This window comes from Diaphorina citri, unplaced genomic scaffold (assembly GCF_000475195.1).
Source record: "Diaphorina citri unplaced genomic scaffold, Diaci psyllid genome assembly version 1.1 scaffold181, whole genome shotgun sequence".
NCBI lineage: Eukaryota > Metazoa > Arthropoda > Insecta > Hemiptera > Psyllidae > Diaphorina > Diaphorina citri.
In genome coordinates, this window is record NW_007377618.1 from 13,278 (window position 1) to 37,934 (window position 24,657).

Genomic DNA, 24,657 nt, shown 5'->3' on the forward strand with positions numbered 1-24,657 from the left:
TGCAGAGGAAAAGGGATTTTTTATTTTCTATTCTATTATTCGGTATCGGCTTATCGTGACCTCAACAGTTACAGAGGTTCCCTCTAACAACACTAAACATTTTAAAACTAAGTGTGATAGTCAGCCTGGTTAGTTTAAATAAGGGTGCTTTGTAGGCGCTAGGTATCGAGTTGGATTCCCGCGCGGGGCGGACTTTAACCTATACAGAATACAGGTAAGGTTCGTTCTCGACTTTCTCCATCCTGTCTTCCTTCTCTTTTCGTGAGAGTGCAGAGGTAAAGGGATTTTTTATTTTCTATTCTATTATTCGGTATCGGCTTATCGTGACCTCAACAGTTACAGAGGTTCCCTCTAACAACACTAAAAAAAAAAAAATCCAAATATCAAACCTTTCCCTGACAGGGTTTTGAACCCACGATCTCCTCAAGTTAAACTCACCTCTTTGAAAGCTCGCTGTGTGAGCAAATGTCTCTTGATACGGGACAGGGCTTCGTGAGGATTATCATAGGCTTGTTCTATCAGACCCAGCTCTTCTCTCTGACTTTGATTCAGTCTACTCTTCACACTGCAATAGAAAATAGAAGAGAATTGAATATTTTAGAAAAGAAACCATTTCAAATTCATAAAACGACATGCCTTAGCTGTATTTAAAAAAAAAAAACTCAAGAGTAACGTTTATAAAACAAGAAGTCAAATACCTACTTGAATGGAAAAAAAAACCGACAGGTTAAAAAAGTTGTAGGAGACTTAGGGTGGAAGAACTATATTACCTAAGTATTGTTTTTTTTTTTTTTTTTTTTTTTTTTTTTAACTTTGTTTAAAAAAATGGCTAGGCTCACATCATTTTCTGCGAGGATCGGTACTATGGTCAAGGCTAAGTTGAGAACGCTTCTATTCATTAGCACGGTTTATTTTCTCTTGGGTCGGGACTAGGGTAGGGTCCAAGATCGTTCTCCGTTGTGGACGCCTACTAACACCCATATTTATGAACAAAATGCAGACTCTTAAGTTCGTGCTAAGCATAGTCTCAAGGCATTTGATTGGTCAATTTTGACTTGAGACTGATCTAAGAACGATCATTCTTGTTGACGCTTCTATTCATTAGCACGGTTTATTTTCTCTTGGGTCGGTACTAGGGTAGGGTCCAAGATCGGTTCTCCGTTGTGGACGCCTACTAAGACACCCACCTGTAGTCCAGCCTCAACCCAGTCGAGCGTGGTAGACTGGAAGAATTTGGTGCTCTTGAACGAGCGGAACAAAGCATGGTTTATTTTCTCTTGGGTCGGGACTAGGGTAGGGTCCAAGATCGGTTCTCCGTTGTGGACACCTACTAAGACACCCACCTGTAGTCCAGCCTCAACCCAGTCGAGCGTGGTAGACTGGAAGAATTTGGTGCTCTTGAACGAGCGGAACAGGTAGCGTTTCTTCTGTGGTTTGGGGGGCCGATGTTTGAGCGCATTGAGAACATAGTACTTGAGAAGTTTCTGATAGGAGACGCGGACTTTGACCGGTTGTCCGGGCGGACAGTGTTCCCGGTACCAGGATTTCACCAGGGGTACGTCGATAGCACGTCTACATCGACCTGGGGGAAAAGAAAATAAGGGGGACGTTAAACAGAGAGTAGGGGACAAAACAGAGAGGCAGTTTCAAAGGGTTCTCCCTGCTTTTAAAGAATAAGTACAAGTCCTCACGATGGTTGACTGCGGTTCAGGACGAGCCAATTAAACATGGCTAGAGACCATCACCCCGGTGTATGGCAGATACAAAAAGATGTCTTTTCTTTAATCTGCCAACACCATTCGGCGAAAGCTAAAGCCGCTAGATTCCGCTACAACAACAACAAAAGAAAATAAGACCCATAAGCAAGGTTGTTCTTTACAAAAATTAGGTCTCCACATAAACCATTCTACGCCGACCTGGAATAGAAAAAGACCAGAGAGAATGAAGTTAGTTCGTAGATTCGTATAAGCTTAACCCATCCTTTGGGGCAGTTGCCCGTACACCTAAGTCTCAGGCCTCAGAGTGGCCTTTTTGTGTATGGTGAAGTTAACCCTTTGGGGCAGTTGCGTTTCCTATGTAACTTTTCACGAGGAATCGATTGGTGTACACCAAAGGTGTCTAGGAATGACGGTTAACAAGTTATGCATTTGAAACGGGCCGAAGTCAAAATATTTTTAATATTTTTTGAAGAAAAAAAAAAACTGAATCTTTGGATTTGGGCTCAAGAGACTTAAAACGTGTGTTGGCACTAAACAACGACATAATTGACATTATTGGTTTTTCCGGACACGGAAAGTAAGCACTAAACAACGGACATGGCAGTCGAAAGTTGAAAAGAAAATAAGACCCATAAGCAAGGTTGTTCTTTACAAAAATTAGGTCTCCACATAAACCATTCTACACCCACCTGGAATAGAAAAAGACCAGAGAGAATGAAGTTAGTTCGTCGATTCGTATAAGCTTAACCCATCCTTTGGGGCAGTTGCCCGTACACCTAAGTCTCAGGCCTCAGAGTGACCTTTTTGTGTATGGTGAAGTTAACCCTTTGGGGCAGTTGCCCGTACACCTAAGTCTCAGGCCTCAGAATGGCCTTTTTGTGTATGGTGAAGTTAACAACAGCAAACAGCAGTGTGAACGAGCTGCAACGTCTTTCACTCTTCTTCTTTTTCTTCGCCTTTTCCTGTGTCGACGTGTTTCGCCAGTCTCTCAATCAGCCCTAAACTAGGGTGATTGCCTTGGGCTGACATTTGGTTTTGGCTACAAATTTTACGAGTGGATGCCCTTCGCACTCAACCTTTGCTATTTCTTTAGCAAGGGAAATTTCTTTGCACTCAACCTTTGCTATTTTTTTAGCAAGGGAAATTCAGGCTGGTAAGCTGGTATACTCCCTGTTTAAAGTCCCCCAGCCAGACTAAACATGCCATTTGCTACGGATTAATGGGAAAAAAACAGCTTACTTTCCACGGTATATTGGCTTTCCAGCATCTCCACGCTTCACTCAGATGCTGCAATATCGTCCTGGCCTTGTTCTGCTTAATCCCTTCCGGCATCATGTCCACTATATCATGCATCACCGAAGCTCGTAGCTCCAAATCAAAGTGAGACTCCACCCGTTGCTTCGTCACGGTTTTGGCCACGCCTTTCGAATGGCGACCCTCGAACTGTCGGGACAGGAGGTTGCCCAGCCAGCGTTCCAGGAGCGGGGTGATGCCACGCATGAAGAACAGCCACACCCGCCAGCCGGGGGCCCAGAACCCGCACCCGGGGCCTTTGCCCACCGGACCCTGAGGAAAAAGAGAGCATCAGTAGTTTTTTTTTTTCCTTTGCACTCAACCTTTGCTATTTTTTTAGCAAGGGAAATTCAGGCTGGTATACTCCCTGTTTAAAGTCCCCCAGCCAGACTAAACATGCCATTTGCTACGGATTAATGGGAAAAAAACTGCTTACTTTCCACGGTATATTGGCTTTCCAGCATCTCCACGCTTCACTCAGATGCTGCAATATCGTCCTGGCCTTGTTCTGCTTAATCAACAGCAAACAGCAGTGTGAACGAGCTGTAACGTCTTTCACTCTTCTTCTTTTTCTTCGCCTTTTCCTGTGTCGACGTGTTTCGCCAGCCTCTCGATCAGCCCTAAACTAGGGTGATTGCCTCAACCTTTGCTATTTCTTTAGCAAGGGAAATTCAGGCTGTTATACGCCCTGTTTAAAGTCCCCCAGCCAGACTAAGCTAGTCTACTCCCTGTTTAACGTCCCCCCAGCCAGACTAAGCTGGTCTACTCCCTGTTTAACGTCCCCCAGCCAGACACAGCTGTGACGTCTTTCACTAGTCTTGAAAAATGTTCAACTATGATGATTTTTACCTGATCTCATATTGAAGGGTCTAGGTGCCAGCCAGACACAGCTGTGACGTCTTTCACTAGTCTTGAAAAATGTTCAACAATGATGATTTTTACCTGATCTCATATTGAAGGGTCTAGGTGCCCACAGTAGAGAGATACCATTGGCCGTGTTATCGGTATACAGAGGTGTTTCCTGTAGAAGAGGTTGTACGTCTTCAGGCAGAATGAACTCTTCATCATCCTCCGGTAGGGGCTCTGCCGTCTGGAGGTCGGGAAAAATAACATGGTTCAGACGAAAACATAGATAAATGGACTACTTCACATTGTTGCTTACCGTCTCAACGATTGGTATCCAAAAAATATATAACGGTAAGCAATAATGTCAACATAGGATGTCTAATATAAACCTAACCAATAATAAAAATCATTGGCCTTCATTCAAGCCGAGAAATTCTCTACTTTATTACCTCGCTTATCTCCATAAACAAAAAGCCCACTCTGAGGCTTTGGTGTAGGAGCAACTGCCCCCAAAGGATGGGTTAAGCTTATACGAATCTACCTTAAACGAAGGGTTCACAAACTTCAAGTTTAGATATTTACCTTGACTGAGTGTCGATGTGATATTGGATTGATGAGAGGATCAAAGTAGAACTGCAGGAATACATAAAGATTACTTAAACAAGAAATTGCTTAGTTTAACTTTCAGAATGGGTACACCTGTCAGTCATGATAATTTGTTAATTTACATACAGTTCACAATGTTGCTGCTCAGATTTCAACGGGAGTATGATACCTGAAAACACATACACAGCCAGCTTAGTTACCTAACCTTGTAGGGTAGTTGGAAGAATATTACCTGATACCTAAGAACATGTACACAGCCAGGTTAGAGGGGAGATCGTCTGCCTTGTAAGCGCTAGGTCGCAGGTTCAATTTCAACTTATTGTTTCATTTCCCGCCCGGGACGAACTTTGTCCTAGACAGATCATTGCAGTACTGTCTCGGAATGGCTGGCTTTCTACTATCCTGTCCTCTCCTTCTCTCTTTGATTTCGAGACGATAAGACCTTCGTCCTTCGTTGTTACAATTCCCTCTGTCAAACGTCTTCAAAGAGTTTTTCAGGAAAGAAAATTTTCTCGATTTTTTTTTTTTTTTTTTTTTTTTTTTTTTTTCACTCATAATAAAATAAAATTATTTTAACCCTCAGCCAGACTAAAAAATAAGTATTCATTAATCATTAAAAATATAATCAAGCTCTCACCGTTTCCAAACCGGGACTTCTTTCGCTCCTTGGTGGTGAGAGTTTTGACGGGTTTCAAGTTGAAGTTATAATCCAAATGAAGATAGTTGAGGTTCTTGCGATGAATCAGAAGATTCAGCATGTTGTATCCTTGACGACACACCTGGAATACAAAGGAGAAATTTATTTAACATTTTAACCAATGAACGAAGTAAGTTCAAAGTTTTTCAACTTAACCCAAAGTTTTGTGTTACATTCTTGTCTCATTTGTGGACTACATTAACTACATACCAAATTTTAAGTCTCTAGCTCATACCGTTCCCGAGATATTATTGAATTAAAGCGAAAACCGCTAAAAAGCGGTAAAATGCCGCCAACCAATGCACCGGTCTTAACCAAAAGTTTCGTGTCGCATCCTTGTCACATTTGACAGCTGCATGCCAAATTTCAAGTCTCTAGCTCTTACCTTTGAGGACGCTTCTATTCATTAGCATGGTTTATTTTCTCTTGGGTCGGTACTATTTGTGTTACATTCTTGTCTCATTTGTGGACTACATACCAAATTTTAAGTCTCTAGCTCATACCGTTCCCGAGATATTATTGAATTAAAGCGAAAACCGCTAAAAAGCGGTAAAATGCCGCCAACAAGTTGAGGACGCTTCTATTCATTAGCATGGTTTATTTTCTCTTGGGTCGGTACTGAAAATTTGAAAAGTAAAAATACTAGGCTCACATCATTTTCTGCGAGGGTCGGTACTATGGTCAAGGCTAAGTTGAGGACGCTTCTATTCATTAGCATGGTTTATTTTCTCTTGGGTCGGTACTGACTAAGCTACTTATACGCCCTGTTTAAAGTCCCCCAGCCAGACTAAGCTGGTCTACTCCCTGTTTAACGTCCCCCAGCTAGACTAAGCTGGTCTACTCCCTGTTTAACGTCCCCCCAGCCAGACAAAGCTGGTCTACTCCCTGTTTAACGTCCCCCAGCTAGACACAGCTGTGACGTCTTTCACTAGTCTTGAAAAATGTTCAACTATGATGATTTTTACCTGATCTCATATTGAAGGGTCTAGGTGCCCACAGTAGAGAGATACCATTGGCCGTGTTATCAGTATACAGAGGTGTTTCCTGTAGAAGAGGTTGTACGTCTTCAGGCAGAATGAACTCTTCATCATCGTCCGGTAGAGGTTCTGCCGTCTGGAGGTCGGGAAAAATAACATGGTTCAGACGGAAACATAGATAAATGGACTACTTCTTATTATTGCTTACCGTCTCAACGATTGGTATCCAAAAAACATATAACGGTAAGCAATAATGTCAACATGGGATGTCTAATATAAACCTAACCAATAATGGACTACTAGAGTTTTTTTTTTCTCATCCTTCATCGGAACCGCTTTTACATTTCTTCAAAGCTATGTACAGACAGTGCGAGGCTGCTCGCTTCGAATGCCTCGCTACATCTGCCTCAGGTCAGGCAAACGCGGAACGACGAACACACAAATATTGAGTTATTGGCTAGTTAATCACCCAATTAAAAATTCATTAACGGCTTTGATTGTTTGTCTTCGATTTCATTGGCCTTCATTCAAGCCGAGAAATTCTCTACTTTATTACCTCGCTTATCTCGATAAACAAAAAGTCAGGTGTAGGAGCAACTGCCCCCAAAGGATGGGTTAAGCTTATACGAATCTACCTTCAATAAACGAAGGGTTCACAAACTTCAAGTTTAGATATTTACCTTGACTGAGTGTCGATGTGATATTGGATTGATGAGAGGATCAAAGTAGAATGCGGGTAAATCAGGATCCTCAGTCTTGATGAATACCACGTTCGGAGTATGATACCTGAAAACATAAACATATACACAGCCAGCTTAGTTACCTAACCTTGTAGGGTAGTTGGAAGTACAATACCTGATACCTAAGAACATGTACACAGCCAGGTTAGAGGGGAGAGCGTCTGCCTTGTAAGCGCTAGGTCGCAGGTTCAATTTCAACTTATTGCTTGGAGAGTAGCACATCTGCCTTGTAAGTGCTAGGCAACAAGTTCGAATTCTGTCTGGGGTAGATTTTATCCTAAACAGATAAGGTTAATTCTTAGAACAGCTGGCTTTCTCCTTTCTCCTATCCTGTCTTCCTTCTCTCGAGGTTTGGGAAAAGCCCTCTCTTGTTACAGCCTCTAACAAACCTGGGAGAAAAACAAACAATTAAAAAACTTTCAACTTACCCCCACTGTGCAATGTACACTGGTTCAATGACCCATGGGATTTCGTTGACAACAACTTATTGTTTCATTTCCCGCCCGGGACGAACTTTATCCTAGACAGATCATTGAGGTTCGTTCTCGGAACGGCTGGCTTTCTACTATCCTGTCCTCTCCTTCTCTCTTTGATTTCGAGACGATAAGAGCTTCGTCCTTCGTTGTTACAGTTCCCTCTGTCAAACGTCTTCAAAGAGTTTTTTCAGGAAGGAAAATTTTCTCGATTTTTTTTTTTTATGTACCTAGCTAGAGAATATAATTACCTATATTAATTATCTATGTACTTATCATATCCAAGAATAGAGTGAGGTTGAGGATACTTACCAAGACAGATGTACATAGTGAGGCAGATTATTGTACAGATAGGGGAATGCTATCCTGTATTCTGTTCTGATTGGTTGACGAATGATGATCTTATTGATGTCATTGAACTCATTCCAATCCTCATCAGCTGGGTTTGAATCTGAAAAACACCAAATAATAATAGATCAGATCAGATCATGAATTCTTTGTGGTAAAGCAGAGAGCTTCTTCACAACATTACTAAGTGCCTTATTTACTATTAATTCTCATATACTGGTATCACCATTTTACACTAGTAATGCCGTCACTGGTACTTGATTAAAGTAGCTACTCAAATGTCCTCATGAGGTTGACAGCACTCCAAACATAATACTCTTAGTTGGATAAACACTAGAAATCACTTGAAAAAACGGTCTCACCAAGGGGGCCCATTGGAGCCCAAAATCTACATAAATTCTAGAACTCACTCAGAAGAGGACCCCACCAAAGAAAGTAATGGGGACCCAAATCTAGTCCCCAATAACAGTGGTTTACTTAGAAGTTAAGCAACAATGTGCATGATTAGTATTAGTATCTAAACGGGGGATAGTCTGGGGCTCTGGGACATCACTTATGCTCTTTCGGGATGCACTCAATCTCGTGAGATTAAAAGAGCTGGTTGAAATTCCAAGGAAAAGGCAAGGTAGTAGATAGGTAGAAAATTATAAAGTCTGATATGGCCTTAGCAGTATCTGTTTTGGCTCAGAGTAGCGCTTTATCCAAACCAGTGCAGGAGTGCAGAGTGTCATCTCAGATGTTATCTTACACCACACACCACTGATCTGTCAGTACACATGTAACTACTGACTTCAGGACCCCTACGCAATTCATCATGGCCGACCCCCAATTAATACACCTAGATAAATTTGAAGAATTGATTTGCACTTGAACCACTAACCTCCAGATAAAAAAAAGAAAAGGTGTTGTAACTACTACACCATTTCTTGTGTGGGGATTGTTGAAATAGGAAAGGAAGCATTCTTTGAAAATGTGGAATTTTATTTTAAAGACTCCTCCGAGTAGACCACTAACATTAGACTAGACTAGAATAAATTATACCCTGCTTATACTACAAGAATGAGACTGAAAAGGTCTTTTATCTGGTACAATATTTTAAAAATAAAATTACAATTATATGTTAACCAGATTTTTTTTGTTTTTTTTTTTTTTTTTTTTTTTATTTTTTTTATATTTTAATGTTAACCAGATTTTTTTTTTTTTTGTTTTAGTTTTTTTTTAATTTTTGTATAATTCAAGGAAAAAATACAAAATAAGACTTATGTATGGGCCGAGTTATAGCTCACCTTTGATGAGGGGCTCAAACTTGGGTCCACCCGGGATAGCCATGTTGAGGGCTTTGGCCGTGAAGAAACTCTTGTGGTCGAACAGATAAAAGTAGTTGTCATCTACCAGGTCGGTCAGAAGTTGATTGGCGAGACGATACAGGGTGGCCATCTGAGGGAGAGACAGGTTCCAGAACCGATAGGTCGACCCGTTAACAAACCTAGGAGGAAAACATAAAATTATATGTATTAACGTGTATACTGTACACAAAATGAAATGTAACCACTTTATCCTTTCACAAAAAGTCTCTAACCCCCTTTTGCACCATAAACTAACTGCAGCACAGACGATTTTTCTCCCCTTCCGAATACCACGAACAAATCGCGAATACCGTGAACAAGTAGCGAATACCGTGAACGAATTACGAATACAGCGACCATATTGTGAACACCGGGAACAAAATTGCGAATACCGCAAACAAGTCGCGAATACCGCGAACTAACCGCGGATACCGCGAACTAACCGCGGATACCGCGAGCTGCAGCACAGACGATTTTTCTCCCCTTCCGAATACCGTGAACAAATCGCGAATGCCGCGAACAAGTAGCGAATACCGTGAACGAATTACGAATACAGCGACCATATTGTGAACACCGGGGACAAAATTGCGAATACCGCAAACAAGTCGCGAATACCGCGAACTAACCGCGAATACCGCGAACTAACCGCGGATACCGCGAACGACTTATCGTGAATGCCGCGAACAAGTAGCGAATACCGTGAACGAATTACGAATACAGCGACCATATTGTGAATACCGGGAACAAAATTGTAAATACCGGGAACAAAATTGCGAATACCGCAAACAAGTCGCGAATACCGCGAACTAACCGCGAATACCGCGAACTAACCGCGGATACCGCGAACGACTTGCAAATACCGCGAACACATTGCGAATAACGCGAACAAACCGCGAACACATTGCGAATACCGCGAAAAAACCGCGAACACGTTGCGAATACCGCGAACAAACCGCGGATACCTAGAACCAACTGTGAATAGTGTGAATAACTTAAAAGAAGACAATGCAACTTATATCTCCAAAACCAATGGTCAAAATGTAGGAGAACCCTCTCCTCAACACCCTACAAAAAGGTACCCTCAAAGAGCAGTTGCCTGTGGTGGTTGGGAAATGTTCCGAGACTTACCTGGAGGGAACAGCTTTATTAATCCGAACACATAATCATAGTACTAAAACAATCAGGTTTTAATATTGAACCATTTGTGAGAGGAAATGTATAACATAAAGCAGAAATCAAAAGAAATGGAAGAGAAATCCCCAATCCCCATGAAAACGTTTTCAATCGCACATCACGGGAAAACTTTTGAAAAGAAAACAAAAAGCCGATTCCATGAAACAGTGTTGCCGGATGTACTTTTTTGTGTCTAAAATTTATGCTCTCATCCCGTCTCCGAAAAAAGTAGTCGAGGCGCGGCGCCGCGCCTCGACTAGCGGCACAGAAATCCCCAAAACGTTTTCAATCGCACATCACGGGAAAACTTTTGAAAAGAAAACAAAAAGCCGATTCCATGAAACAGTGTTGCCGCATGTACTTTTTTGTGTCTAAAATTTATGCTCTCATCCCGTCTCCGAAAAAAGTAGTCGAGGCGCGGCGCCGCGCCTCGACTAGCGGCACTCGGATTGCAAAAAGAAATCGCTGTTAAAAATAAATCAGATAAAAGCCAAATGGACAGAGAGATACGGTCTTTCGGTCTGATTTTTGAATTTTTAAAGCACCAAAAAAGGTTATTTTTATTAATATTTTTATTATAGTGACCAAAAAAAGGTTAATCAGGCGACAAAAAAATAACGCTCCAGAAATTTATGCTCGTTTTGGCAACTTTGCATTATTCACTTAAAAGAGGAGACCTTACTATTTTAGGATAAGAAACAAAGGGGGAAAAAACTGAACTTACTTGGTTCCCACCAGAGGCTTGTGATCGTAGAACCACTTGTAAATGCTACCATCCTCCTCTGGGTCCAGATCGATCTGAATGGCTTCCAATGGTTCAACATCGAGCACGTTGTCTGCGTAGTCCAGTGGCGGCTCTTCATCGTCAAACGGAGGGAAGCGCATGCGCTTGAAGTGACGACGGTCCCGCTTTTCACGTCGCATCATGATCCACATTGTACTGAGGGTGAATAAAGAAAATGGATTATTCAACCGTAACGAAAAGAGTAATTAAAACCTTTCCCAATAAAAGAAAGAGGATGTTTAAAGAAAATGGATTATTCACCAATAAAGGCCCATTCCCACTTGTTGTTCGGAAAGGAATCATGTCGTGCGAAAGTGGGAAACACTGAATCTTTGGATTTGGGCTCAAGAGACCTTAAAACGTGTGCTGGCACTAAACAACGACATAATTGACATTATTGGTTTTTCCGGACACGGAAAGTAAGCACTAAACAACGGACATGGCAGTCGAAAGTTTCCTTACTATTTTAGGATAAGAAACAAAGGGGGAAAAAACTGCACTTACTTGGTTCCCACCAGAGGCTTGTGATCGTAGAACCACTTGTAAATGCTACCATCCTCCTCTGGATCCAGATCGATCTGAATGGCTTCTAATGGTTCAACATCGAGCACGTTGTCTGCGTAGTCCAGTGGCGGCTCTTCATCGTCAAACGGAGGGAAGCGCATGCGCTTGAAGTGACGACGGTCCCGCTTTTCACGTCGCATCATGATCCACATTGTACTGAGGGTGAATAAAGAAAATGGATTATTCAACCGTAACGAAAAGAGTAATTAAAACCTTTCCCAATAAAAGAAAGAGGTTGTTTAAAGAAAATGGATTATTCACCAATAAAGGCCCATTCCCACTTGTTGTTCGGAAAGGAATCATGTCGTGCGAAAGTGGGAAACACTCTCATTTATGGAAAGGAATTTTCAAATGTGTTAAGCATATTAAAATGCTAGTCACCAATATCGTTCTCCGATTATTACACCTAGATAAATTTTATGACTTGACTTGGACTCGAACCACCAACCTCCAGATCGAAAGTCCAACGCGTTAACAACTGTTGTGTTAAGCATATTAAAATGCTTGTCACCAATATCGTTCCCCGATTATTACACCTAGATAAATTTTATGACTTGACTTGGACTCGAACCACCAACCTCCAGATCGAAAGTCCAACGCGTTAACAACTGCACCACTGAGGTTTGTCACTCTCATTTATGTAAATTATGTACGTTACCTCCTACAGGACATTGGAAAAAAAATCTGGGAATAGGCTTCAAGTCCCCCTGATAAGGATGGAGAAGAAAATAGAGGTGCTGAAGGATTAAAGGAAAAGGACAAAAGCTTTAGCTCAGTAAACCGCATATTTCCAGGCCATCCTGCTCTCATCAGAAACCTGACTTTGTCTCGGACAAATATCAATGATTAAAGGCAAAAGCAAGACACCTGACAGCAAACATGATCTGATAAGAATGGAGAAGAAAATAGAGGTGCTGAAGGATTGAAGGAAAAGGACAAAAGCTTTAGCTCAGTAAACCGCATATTTCCAGGACATCCTGCTCTCATCAGAAACCTGACTTTGTCTCGGACAAATATCAATGATTAAAGGCAAAAGCAAGACACCTGACAGCAAACATGATTGCTCGAGTTCAGATGACCCCTACGGCAACTCATCATAGCTAAGCTTCTAATTTCGTTTAATTTAATTTTATTTTTATTTATTTTATTTTACAGAAATTGGATATGGATACCTAGGTGTTCTCCTTTTAAAAAAAAAATAATAATTAGATAAAGGAAAAAAAAATCTCAGATAAGTGGCTCAGAGTAGCACTTTATCCAGACCAGTGCAGGAGTGAAGAATGTCATCTCAGATGTTATCTTACACCCCACACCACTGATCAGTCAGTACACATGTAACAACTGACTTCAGGACCCCTACGCAATTCATCATGGCTGACACTGAGAGTTTTTCTAAATTCCTAATTCATTTATAGATTTAAGGCATCATAAACAATAACATCAAGAGAAGCCATCCTTGTTAACTTGGAGAGTAGCACATCTGCCTTGTAAGTGCTAGGCAACAAGTTCGAATTCTGTCTGGATTTTATCCTAAACAGATAAGGTTAATTCTTTGAACAGCTGGCTTTCTCCTATCCTGTCTTCCTTCTCTCTTGAGGTTTGGGAAAATAAGCCCTCTCTTGTTACAGCCTCTAACAAACCTAACATACTAGGGAGAAAAACAAACAATTAAAAAACTTTCAACTTACCCCCACTGTGCAATGTACACTGGTTCAATGACCCATGGGATTTCGTTGACAAATGTAATGGCTCCGGTGATGTGGTACAGAACTTTCACGTCTCGGATTTGCTCCCATGGCATTGGCATGTTCTCAAGTAGTTTCATCACAGCATGTGGCATGTATTTCAATGCACTGTTGAAAAGAAAAAGATAAGTTTAATTAGTCTCATGGTTCTCAGGTTTGTTTACTTGTTTAGTAGGTAGTTATACAAACGGACTGCAGGAATACATAAAGATTAAACAAGAAATTGCTCAGTTTAACTTTCAGAATGGGTACACCTGTCAGTCATGATAATTTGTTAATTTACATACAGTTCACAATGTTGCTGCTCAGATTTCAACAAACTGCAGGAATACATAAAGATTAAACAAGAAATTGCTCAGATTAACTTTCAGAATGGGTACATCTGTCAGTCATGATAATTTGTTAATTTACATACAGTTCACAATGTTGCTGCTCAGATTTCAACTGCTGTCTCCTAGTTTATAAATTCAATGCCTTTGGGATTTACAGACCACAAGTTGGTATAAATAATTCAATCATTCAAATATCCATTAGATAATGCCTTTGATCAAGTGTAATGAAAAAAAAAGATAGTCAAGAATGCAAGATTACCCTAAATAAACTCTCTTGTCATGTCTGTATTTGCGACTGCTCATGTCTCCATGATCTCGGATAATTTTCCTAATGTGTTCTGGTGGCATGTCTTCTTTCTGTGCATCCACAAAGCCAAACTTCCTCTTCTCGGCAAATCTCTTGGACTGTAGTTGTTGCCATTTTTGAGCTGTGAAAGAAAAATATGTTTTTATCAGGCTACTTCACAAAGACATAATAATATTGTCTGTTAAGTAGGTAATACTTGACTTGTTGAGTGTAAAAACAAGTAATTATTACTAATTTTCAAGATTTAATGTGACTTTGTTGTAGTCTTGAATTGTTTCAGATCATTCTTTCTACTCTCCAGAGTCTCCAGTGTCCATCTTTCAATACCAAAGAATGAATTTCACCAAAACCTTCCTATAGAATGAATATTAAAGATAACATTAGATGTGAAACCTCAACTTGACTTATGTTTGAGCACAACAATAAAGATAAACACAAAAGTTTTGAATTCTCTCATACAAGGGTAAATACACACCTTTCTCTTGAAGCTTTTCTTCACTAATATACTCTGGTACTTTGGGCGGAGGCACTCCAGAACTTTGACTGTGAGACTGCTGCTGTGCAAAACTCTGTTGAGCAGCTTGCATCTGTACGGCATGAGCTTGGGCTGCGGCAACTTGAGACTGGGCCTGTAGAGCTGCCAGCTGGGCATTGGCTTGTTGCTGCTGTTGAAGCATGGCTGCTGCCCAGTGGGCATTCGGCCCTGCCACAAAGTAAGGTGGCAGTGCCATGGTATTTTATGAAGGGTTCTGAAATCATAAACATATCAATGCCATGAGACACTTGGTGTCAATCAAGTCACAAATAATCAGGTCATAGTGATATAGGGCTTTATAGGCTCTTTCGAAAAAAATATAAATAAATAGATGATCAAAATGGTATGCACATTGAAATTATCCAGACCAAATAAAAAAATTGAATTTTATGATTTGGTCTTGAGGCTGAACTAAGGACTTTGTAAATGCTTAATTGTTGGAGTCAAAAGAATGGAATAGAATATGCATACTAGTATACTTATTTAATGGATAGTACCTACCTATTAAGGCTAAAACCCCCTCTACCTACTTACCACCAGGGTTTGCTCTAGCCAAGGTCTTCCATTTATTGGGTCAGAGTGAAAGTTAGCATTGTTGGTTACCTACTGTATAAAACTTTCAGAACGGGTTAATTCACAATTTGAAAGTAAGCACAAGGCTTCTAGAGGTTTTGGATTGGACGCAATACTATTCCAAACCGGTGGACCATTGACCGAAAGGTACCCTCAAAGAGCAGTTGCCTGAGGTGGTTGGGAAATGTTCCGAGACTTACCTGGAGGGAACAGCTTTATTAATCCGAACACATAATCATAGTACTAAAACAATCAGGTTTACTTAGGTATGTATTTTCAATGATTATGTGAAAGAGGGCCTTCTGAGTGATTTTTTTCGTCTTCTAAATTCCATAGCCATAACTATTAACGAACAAGTCCAACAACCAGATAATTTTATTATAACCGATAACGGGAGCGAGGGAGGGTTGTATTATGACTTTATTGGGTTTTGATTTTTAGCCCCCCTCACTAAAATCCTGGATACCGGCCTGGTTTTATTTAGTCCGTATTGCAATATGCCTTGGCTAATGTCATGTACGAGAGTATGCTCATTTGGCCATCTATTGTGCTTCATCAAATTCAATAATCTTCGTTCCCATTGAGGTTTTCCCTATGGAAACATCTTTTGTTTATTTCAAGGTGGAATTCAGTATGAAAGAAACATCTCATGTTGGTTTATTTAACAAGATATTGAAGATGTTCAGTAAAGTTTCGTCAGAGGAGGTAGGTACTCGTATATCAGTACTTTTTTCCCTCGAAGAAAGGAACTATAACTACTGGAAAGCTAATACGGTTTCCGAGAACGAATCTTATGTGTCTAGGATAAAGATCGCCCCGCACGAGAACCGAACCAGCGACCTAGCGCTTACATACCATTTAAGCTAATTTCATTGTGGAGTTCAAATAAGATTACCCAGTGATATAGGATCACTAGTTAGGATGTGTGTTCTGAGTCTTTTACTGCATTGTAAACTGCAAGTCTTTTACTTCAAGAAAATGCTATGTTTTTATGCAATCCAACCCCATAGGTCATGTACACATTCCGAGAATATGGTTACCACGATCGAAAATGACAGAAATAGGTGCCTATTTGGATAGAGTAAGAAGACTTCTGTAATGGTTCAAGAATCAAGACATGTGGTTATCTACCTGCAGTTTACCTAGCACTGTTGAAAAAGGTGGAAATATTTAGACAGAAACCGTCTTATAAGAAAGGAATTGAACTTCAAATAATTTACGCAATATGTACTCTAACTTTTCGAATTTAAGTTCTGGCAAACTTCCCTGGTTTTTTGCTGATGTAATTTTCGCAATTTAGTGGTCGCCAAGTTCGGTGAAACTTTTCGGTCCCACTAATTGCTTTTGATGAAACTGCTATGTTGCTGGAATACTTCATTTCAGGGTTTTAAAATTTGGCCCAACTCTTGGTCTCATTATCTCAATTTGAAGGAACTGAGGGTTAGGCAAGTCTGGCACCGGACCACTCTATTGAAGCCGTGAAACATAAGGCTCAATTCAGAAGGCCCGATTTTTACCTTTTTTAATGTGCTACACGAGCGTGCAATGTGCTACTCATGTCATGTGTGTAGCTGAAGCCGGATGCTGATCAAAAAGAGAGCTAAATACCAGCAAGATATTATGTTGAATGAGATGGCATAACACATATCGCTTGATAAAAAAAAAAAAAAAAAAAAAAAAAACTCGGTATCAGGGTAAACCAATATTGTTTTTCTTCTTCTTTTTGTTTTTCTACTTCAGCTACCTACATAGTTCATGTCGAGCTCAATACATTGAAAGTTGAAAGTATTTTTCTCGTGACAGTTTGACGTTATTGATACCTAGGTAGGTAGTTGATTTTATGTATGTAGGCCAAGATTTTCTGACAGAAAATTCAATCATGATCTGTAAACGTACGTGATGTTTGTAGGTGTACAAGTAGGTAATATTTATATGTATGTTTGTAGGTACCTATACGTAGGTAATTATCTCAATAAAAGCATGCGCCTTGTAGGTAGGTAAGTAGGTATGCAAGATAAGGTACTATACAAACAGTAGGTATGGTTGTGCCTACCGCAAGTTACAAAAACGTAGTATTTATACGTTATCCAGATGGATATGGCAGCAAGGAGTCATCAACCCAAAATGAAAGAACCAATCAGAATGCGAGAATTCCTTGCATTGTATTTTCTCACGTGAGGGACAACCCTTTAAACTGCCAAGGTCTGCCATGCTAATCAAAAACTTTTGGTTATTTTTAATTGCATTTATTTTTTGGCATTTTGTATTTTTCAATCTCATTTATTTTTATGCATTTCTTATTCTATTCAGAATGGTGTTCAAATTTTTTGATAATCTATTTTTAAAAAAAAAAAATATTTTGTACCTACCTACCTACCTAATTTTAGGTGATTTTTTTTTGATACTCATAACTTTAATTACAAATTATTTTGTATACGTTCGTAATTTAACTTTGTCGTAATAAGTTTCGTTATTTCTACATAGATAATGTTGTATGTGATCTCAGGGTCACAAACAACCCCTTAGTCATTTTCAAGATTTTTTCGTCCGAGAGGTTTGATAGAAGAAACCTGTAACATTAAATCGTCCCGAAATCTAAAAGTGTGTCCAAACATAGTCGACCGGCCGTCGATCGCCGAGGTGAATCTGTTATCGAGGCAGTGTGGACGGTTCAGTCCACATCGATCGACGGCCGGTCGACTATGTGTGGATACTTTTTGATACTCATAACTTTAATTACAAATTATATTGTATACGTTCGTAATTTAATAATTTTCGTTATTTCTACATAGATAATGTTGTATGTGATCTCAGGGTCACAAAAAACCCCTTAGTCATTTTCAAGATTTTTTCGTCCGAGAGGTTTGATAGAGGAAACGTGTAACATTAAATCGTCCCGAAATCTAAAAGTGTGTCCAAACATAGTCGTCTATCGCCAAGGTGAAACTATGTTATCGAGGCAGTGTGGACGGTTCAGTCCACATCGATCGACGGCCGGTCGACTATGTGTGGATACACCTTATGAGAGGAAGGAGAGGCCAGTCGTTCCGAGAACGAACCCTAACTGTTTAAATCATTCGCCTTTCGTGGGAATCGAACCCGAGACCTAGTTTCAGAAGAAATGAAAACTTCATTTATTATTATTATTTTTTTTTTTTTTCCAAGGGTGACAATTTATTTTCTAATTTTCACTTTATCTTTCGGCGCATTCGGATTCACACCCTTATAGAACAACTTCAAAATGTTTAGCGTGTCTGCCTCGTATTTCTTATAACGAAAAACATGGCACAAGTTCATTCTCTCACTGTCCAAAACTCGGGCTATCACACTGAACAGATCAGCTTCCTCGCACACAATACACTGGTAACCATTGGGAAAGCACAGTCTGTACTGTTTGTTTGTACACCATTGGTCTCTATTTTGTTTACAAAAGTGTACTTGATCACTACCTTTCTGTGGATTCAGATTATCTTTACATAAGTGGCCTTTACTACTTATACATGGTTTTGTAAGGTTTTCGTCTGAGCTCTGGCTGGTTGAACTTGGCTGGTCTAACTTCTCGTCAACTTGTTCAGTGTTAGGATTAGCAGCCATTTCTTGTCTTTTCACATTTTCCACAAGTTCATCTTTGTTCATTAAAAATTCATATGCATGGAGGATGACGCTATTATCCAGAATATCAAGGTGGATTCCGCTATTACGAATCCAAATACTCCAATTGAAAAGCCTACTGATGGGATAATGGTAAAAGGTAAATTTGTAAGCGAGCTTGAGGGAAATGGCGCTGGCAAGCTACCGATTCCCAATGTTAGAGAGGTTCCAATAGATACAACTCAACAAAAAATCTCACTAGAGGAGAGTAATGAAACACGGCTCAGTGAAACCCTACCGCAAACAGTAGAATGTGAAGATAGAGCCAAAATTGCAAATGCGCCTAGCAAACATGCATATGAATTTTTAAGCAGAGAGATACGGTCTTTCGGTCTGATTTTTGAATTTTTAAAGCACCAAAAAAGGTTAATCAGGCGACAAAAAAATAACGCTCCAGAAATTTATGCTCGTTTTGGCAACTTTGCATTATTCACTTAAAAGAGGAGGAAAATGCTCGCTTCACAAACATAAAACAAGATGGCCGAAGTACTCCCCTCCCGTTGTGGATTACCGCGAAATTTTTGAAATTTAAAACTTGAACTGGCGCGTTTTGTGAAGTGTGGTTTTGTGCTTTTTAATTAAATAAATTACAACTACGCAATTAAATTAATTAATTATACTGTCATTCCCTGTCCTGTGAAACACCTGAGCCCTCAGTGAGTATTCTGCATTCTTTCAATCCAATAGAATCGCAAAAATAGTCAAGAACACTGCAACTAATAGTTCCCTTTGAAGAGAATGGAGAAAAAATTGCTACTTCTACTGTTTGTTCATTCGAAGGTATACGTTTGTATTATTTGTTAACTCCTTGGTTGTAGAGGAAAACGCTGATTAAACTGGTCTGACCTCTGACAGCTCAATCAAAGGTATACATTCTTAGTACCTACTTGAACTCTTGAATCAGTGAGGGAAAATCCAATAAAATGTGCTTTGAGTTCTGTTGAAGTCTTTTTTTACCTTCGACCAATGTCTACCAATTTGAAGGTTACACATTGAGATCTATAATCAATTTATTCAAGTACACTGTGAACAAAAGCAGTAAACACAATGATATTCCTTGGTAAGAATTTAAGGGATGTAAGAATTGAATCAAAGACAGTATGTTAGGTAACTTAGCATTCTTCCTTTTTTCAGAGCATCTTCATGTCAGCATCAAGATCCTCAACAGGTATGAAACGTAAATCAACAAGTACTATTGATGACGAGAGACAGAATTCAGAAAATGATATAGCCGAGGGTGTGCTCAATATTGAAAAACAACTTATTCATGAGCTCACCAACAGTAACATAACATATGAGTTTCCTGTTGAGTATGTTTACAATCCCCTGGACTATGCTTTTGAACTCCACTCAAAATATGTGTACAAGTATTGTAACAGTAAAAAGAAAATCCTATTTCTGGGAATGAATCCAGGACCCTGGGGCATGGTTCAGTGTGGGGTGAGATTTTGTTCAGATTTACTCGGCCAGGTCTACAGTGTCATGTGGACTTTATGTTGGTCCTTTTTGGGTGTTTTTCATACACCTACACATGTATTATAAGTGTTTTTTATGAGCCTGTGGACCTGGGGATTACATTTTTTTGTAGTGTTGATTTGGTCTTGGGTATTATAGTGTATTAATCATCTTATCTCACTGGTATGCTCTGCTGTTTTGGCATCAAATTTCATCAAGATGAAAGGTGGGTACACAGTCTTCAAAACTGGGAATATATTCTTCAAATCACTTAAGTACTTACAGAAAAAGTAACAATTTCATAAAACAGGACATCTGTTCTAACAAGTAATTACTTACCCATCAACAAAATTCTAATTTAAAGCTGATTGTTCCATTTTTTCCAGATACCTTTTGGTGAAGTCAAGGCAGTCAAAGGGTTTTTGAACATTGAAGGAAAAGTCAACCAACCAGAAAAGTTCCATAAGGACCGACCCATCAAAGGTTTGGATTGCCCACGGAGTGAGATCAGTGGGAAAAGGTTATGGGAGTTGGCAAGTCAGCTGAGTGATGGAAAAGCAGCTGATTTCTTCAAACATGCATATGTTCACAATTACTTTCCACTAGCTTTTGTGTCCAAGACTGCCACAAACATCACACCAGCTGAGTTGAAGGTAACTATGAGAACACTTCCACTTTCTTTTCTTGCCCAAAAATATCAAATCTGGGAAGTTTCTAAGTTCCAGCATTATTGCATCTGAAGCTTAAAGTGGCCAGACCAATTCAGCTAAACCTTTTAAAGTCCTTGTTTGGTCAGGAAGGTAAATGGATAAAAAATAAAATAAAAAAATAGAAAGTAAAAAATAGTGTGAATAAATTATGTTTAAACAAAAAATATCCTGACATGTTTATAAATGGACCCCTCTGAACAGAAGACAAGACTTACATAATTTTAACGTTTTGCCCAAGTGAAAGTAATAATTGTAATAAAACATTAAAGATTTCCCCTATATCATCTGTTTCAGAACAAAACAACAATCGAGAAGCTCAACTCCATTTGTGACAAATCCCTGAGTGACATTGTCAAACATCTCGGCATTGAAACTGTCATTGCCATCGGGAAATTCGCTGAAACTCGGGCAGAGAAAGCCCTGAAGAGCAACAGAATTTTCACTGTCAAAGTTACAAGCATATCACATCCAAGTCCAAGAAATCCAGCATCTAATAAAAATTGGGTGGAGAATACCACAAAGAAGCTGAAAGACTTAGGAGTGCTCCACTATTTCACATCAGAGTGAAATTTCAGGTCCATTAAAAAGGTTCAACTGCATTCCTGTGTACCCCAATATCGTCCCTTTTTTTTATCCCTTTTTGAATCTCTTGTTTAACAAGCAACTCCTACCTTTACATTTTTTTTTTTTTTTTTTTTTTTTTTTTTTTTTTTTTTTTTTTTTTTTTTTTTTTTTCTTTTTTTTTTTTTTTTTTTTTTGTTGTTTTTTTTTTTAATACTTAATTTTTGCTGCCATTGATTTTCTACTTTTATAAGTGTGATATTTTTATTTCAGGATTTTCGAGTACTTCTGAGGATTAGGTTTAAGTGTTCGTTTTACCTCCACTTTATTGTTTTCCGAATCTAGTTGAAGCAAGGTAGTCCTGCATTTTTTTCATTGTTATTTCTAATTTTAAGTAGGAATTTTTTTCATATTTTATTTTACTCCCTCCTAGGTCCCAAAACATTCCTAATCATGAACATTGCAACCATCGAACATTGGGTTTTACAGTCGATGAGCGAAGCAAAAGTATCTCTCAAAAATGGTGAAGTTCCCGTGGGCTGTCTGTTTATCATCCAAAGTGAAACGCTCGCTCGTATATCTAAACAAAACGACCAAGAAGAAGGTGGAAATCCAACCAAACCTATTCAATCTCAGAAACAAGATTGTATGACTGAAGCAGCTAGTAGCAAACCCACTGTTGAACAGTATAATGAACCAAGTTCGTCTTTGAAAGTAGATCAAACTTCGGAATCATTGGAAACTGTCAGCTCTGCCCAAAGTCACGACCTTGTGGATAAAACTGTACACAGCTCTAAACCAAGTGACAACGAAAAGGTAGAAAATATGGATATCACTGCAGACAACTCAAAACTAAGTAATACCCAAAAAAGAGAAGATGAAACGGGTGACAATATGGATATCATTGCCGAAAACTCAAAACTAAGTAATACCCGAAAAAGAGTACACGAAACGGGTGACTCTATCTTTAGTGAGAACCACAAAAATGTAGAAAATATGGATATCACTGCAGACAACTCAGAGCCAAGTGATACCCCAAATGTAGACAAAACGAGACCCAACTCTTCAAATAACGATAATAAAAGTGTGCACAAAACGGACAGGGCCGAAACTGGCACCAAGTCATCTACGGACATAGCTGAAGCTGGCGGCAAGTCATCTGCGGGCATAGCCGAAGCTGAAAACACGTTTCCTGCCGCCAATTCTGGCGGCTACATCCTCCTAGCGCGTGGCATGAACGAAGTTAACGCCACCAAAAATGCCACCCGACATGCCGAAATGGTCTGCATTGACCACATAGTCCGTCAGTATCCCTCCACCTATAGGAGGGTATTCGAAAGCATCACAGTGATAGTCAATGTGGAACCCTGTATTATGTGTATGGCAGCGCTCCTGTCGTTGAATATTCGAACTATTGCATATATAGGCATGTATGTAAATGTATCTCGTTACTTAACAAAGGGTAGGTAGGTAGGTACATATAAATATGAAGTAAATATAAAGGTATAGACTCAGAGAAATATGAGTAGGCAATGCTGATATGAAATAGCACTTTTAGCCCTCGTTTTTCTTTTGGGAATTCAGAAAAGGGCTTTTGAGCAAACGCTTTTTTTATGGTCATTTTTTTCTTGTGTTTTTCTGAGCTGTCTTTCAACTTTCTGAAAAGACTTTTTCTCTTTTTTCTTAAGATCAGACGATTTTTTTGCAAACAAGACTAGAGAAGGCCGACATTTCTCGACCCTTTCCAGTCAAGTTAACCTCGCCAAGTGGTTTCAGTTAAACCGTCTCAGTTTTTCTGCTTCAGCGAAGAAATCTCTACGGTCACCTAAGCAGAATAAAAAATATCATTTCACGCCCAGCGCATTTAGCGTTCTACCGCATAGGAATTCACAAAACTGCATCTCATAAAATGCAAGTTTGCATTGTATGCAGCTGTGAAGTTCTGGACCATTCACATAGTCCGCCAGTATCCCTCCACCTATAGGAGAGTATTCGAAAGCATCACAGTGATAGTCAATGTGGAACCCTGTATTATGTGTATGGCAGCGCTCCTGTCGTTGAATATTCGAACTATTGTGTTCGCCTGTTCGAACGACAGGTTCGGCTATAATGTGCTGGGCAGTGATGAGAAAACGAATTATATTGAAATTGTTGAAAACACTGATGATAACACTCCTAAGGATGATGCTGTTATCCAGAATATCAAGGTGAATTCCGCTATTACGAATCCAAATACTCCAATTGAAAAGCCTACTGATGGGATAATGGCAAAAGGTAAATTTGTAAGCGAGCTTGAGGGAAATGGCGCTGGCAAGCTACCGATTCCCAATGTTAGAGAGGTTCCAATAGATACAACTCAACAAAAAATCTCACTAGAGGAGAGTAATGAAACACAACTCAGTGAAACCCTACCGCAAACAGTAGAATGTGAAGATAGAGCCAAAATTGCAAATGCGCCTAGCAAACATGCATATGAATTTTTAACTTAACTGTCCATTAGCTTTAAAGGAATAGTCCAACAAAAAGCCTGTCTTTATGACCTTATCTGGTTGTAGTCTTTGACTGAAGCCCGTATAAAGTAGGCAAGTTCAAAGGATTTTCATTGGAAAAAGATTATAGTGTGTGGACTTGTTTCAGGCTGTCGATCGACCATAAAAATAACCAAAAGTTTTTGATTAGCATGGCAGACCTTGGCAGTTTAAAGGGTTGTCCCTCACGTGAGAAAATATAAAACAGGTGTAATCATCCCAAAAAGGGAAAATTAGCAATAACAAAAAAATCTGTCACTTTTATAAAATTAACCTAAACAGGCACAATACAAATGTTTGAGAAGTCTAACTGTCCATTAGCTTTGAAGGAATAGTCCCCCAACAAAAAGCCTGTTTTTATGACCTTATCTGGTTGTAGTCTTTGACCGAAGCCCGTATAAAGTAGGCAAGTTCAAAGGATTTTCATTGGAAAAAGATTATAGTGTGTGGACTTGTTTCAGGCTGTCGATCGACCATAGTATAGACAAGAGGACGACCACAGCCATAGTTAAATAATTCAAAGCTGATTGAAGTCGATCGACATCGACTGGAACTTATATGAAGTAGGTCAGATCGAAGGATTTTGATAGAATACATTAAAAAAAAAAGTTAAAGTGTGGACGTGTTTGAGACAATGTCAATCGACCAACGTGTGGACTCTACTTACACGCTAACCCCGTTCTGCTTCAAAGGCA

General features: G+C 39.5%; 3 protein-coding genes across 5 annotated transcripts in view; 2 read left to right on the plus strand and 1 right to left on the minus strand.

The window, feature by feature from the left end:
• LOC103505547 (pre-mRNA-processing-splicing factor 8-like) overlaps nucleotides 1-15,317 on the minus strand; it is a gene marked incomplete at its 3' end in the record, with an annotated part of 28,514 nt that extends 13,197 nt beyond the window's left edge. The window contains 17 exon segments of the mRNA XM_017442468.1: nucleotides 439-565; nucleotides 1,216-1,582; nucleotides 2,371-2,407; nucleotides 2,958-3,284; nucleotides 3,982-4,101; nucleotides 4,440-4,490; nucleotides 4,586-4,632; nucleotides 5,101-5,250; nucleotides 6,126-6,273; nucleotides 6,818-6,923; nucleotides 7,663-7,801; nucleotides 8,985-9,184; nucleotides 11,506-11,721; nucleotides 13,254-13,418; nucleotides 13,902-14,070; nucleotides 14,425-14,698; nucleotides 15,258-15,317. Of these exon segments, the coding sequence (XP_017297957.1) occupies nucleotides 439-565; nucleotides 1,216-1,582; nucleotides 2,371-2,407; nucleotides 2,958-3,284; nucleotides 3,982-4,101; nucleotides 4,440-4,490; nucleotides 4,586-4,632; nucleotides 5,101-5,250; nucleotides 6,126-6,273; nucleotides 6,818-6,923; nucleotides 7,663-7,801; nucleotides 8,985-9,184; nucleotides 11,506-11,721; nucleotides 13,254-13,418; nucleotides 13,902-14,070; nucleotides 14,425-14,680 (2,625 nt within the window).
• Nucleotides 15,318-19,248: 3,931 nt separating this feature from the next.
• Nucleotides 19,249-21,594, plus strand: LOC103505542 (single-strand selective monofunctional uracil DNA glycosylase). Of its 3 annotated transcripts, none has more exons than XM_008469879.3 (4): nucleotides 19,249-19,488; nucleotides 19,843-20,148; nucleotides 20,550-20,816; nucleotides 21,168-21,594. In XM_008469879.3, exons 1-4 carry the CDS (start codon nucleotides 19,447-19,449, stop codon nucleotides 21,438-21,440), a joined length of 888 nt encoding a protein of 295 aa, XP_008468101.1. In that variant the 5' UTR covers nucleotides 19,249-19,446; the 3' UTR covers nucleotides 21,441-21,594. The 3 variants fall into 3 exon arrangements, with proteins under 3 accessions (XP_008468101.1, XP_008468103.1, XP_017297965.1); XM_008469881.3 differs by having other exon boundaries at nucleotides 19,249-19,364; nucleotides 21,168-21,593; XM_017442476.2 differs by having other exon boundaries at nucleotides 19,447-19,574.
• A 47-nt stretch (nucleotides 21,595-21,641) lies between these two features.
• Nucleotides 21,642-23,923, plus strand: LOC103505548. The gene is made up of 2 exons (XM_017442469.2): nucleotides 21,642-22,730; nucleotides 23,390-23,923. The coding sequence occupies exons 1-2, from the start codon at nucleotides 21,888-21,890 to the stop codon at nucleotides 23,921-23,923; spliced, it is 1,377 nt and encodes a 458-aa protein (XP_017297958.1). The 5' UTR covers nucleotides 21,642-21,887.
• Nucleotides 23,924-24,657: the final 734 nt, after the last annotated feature.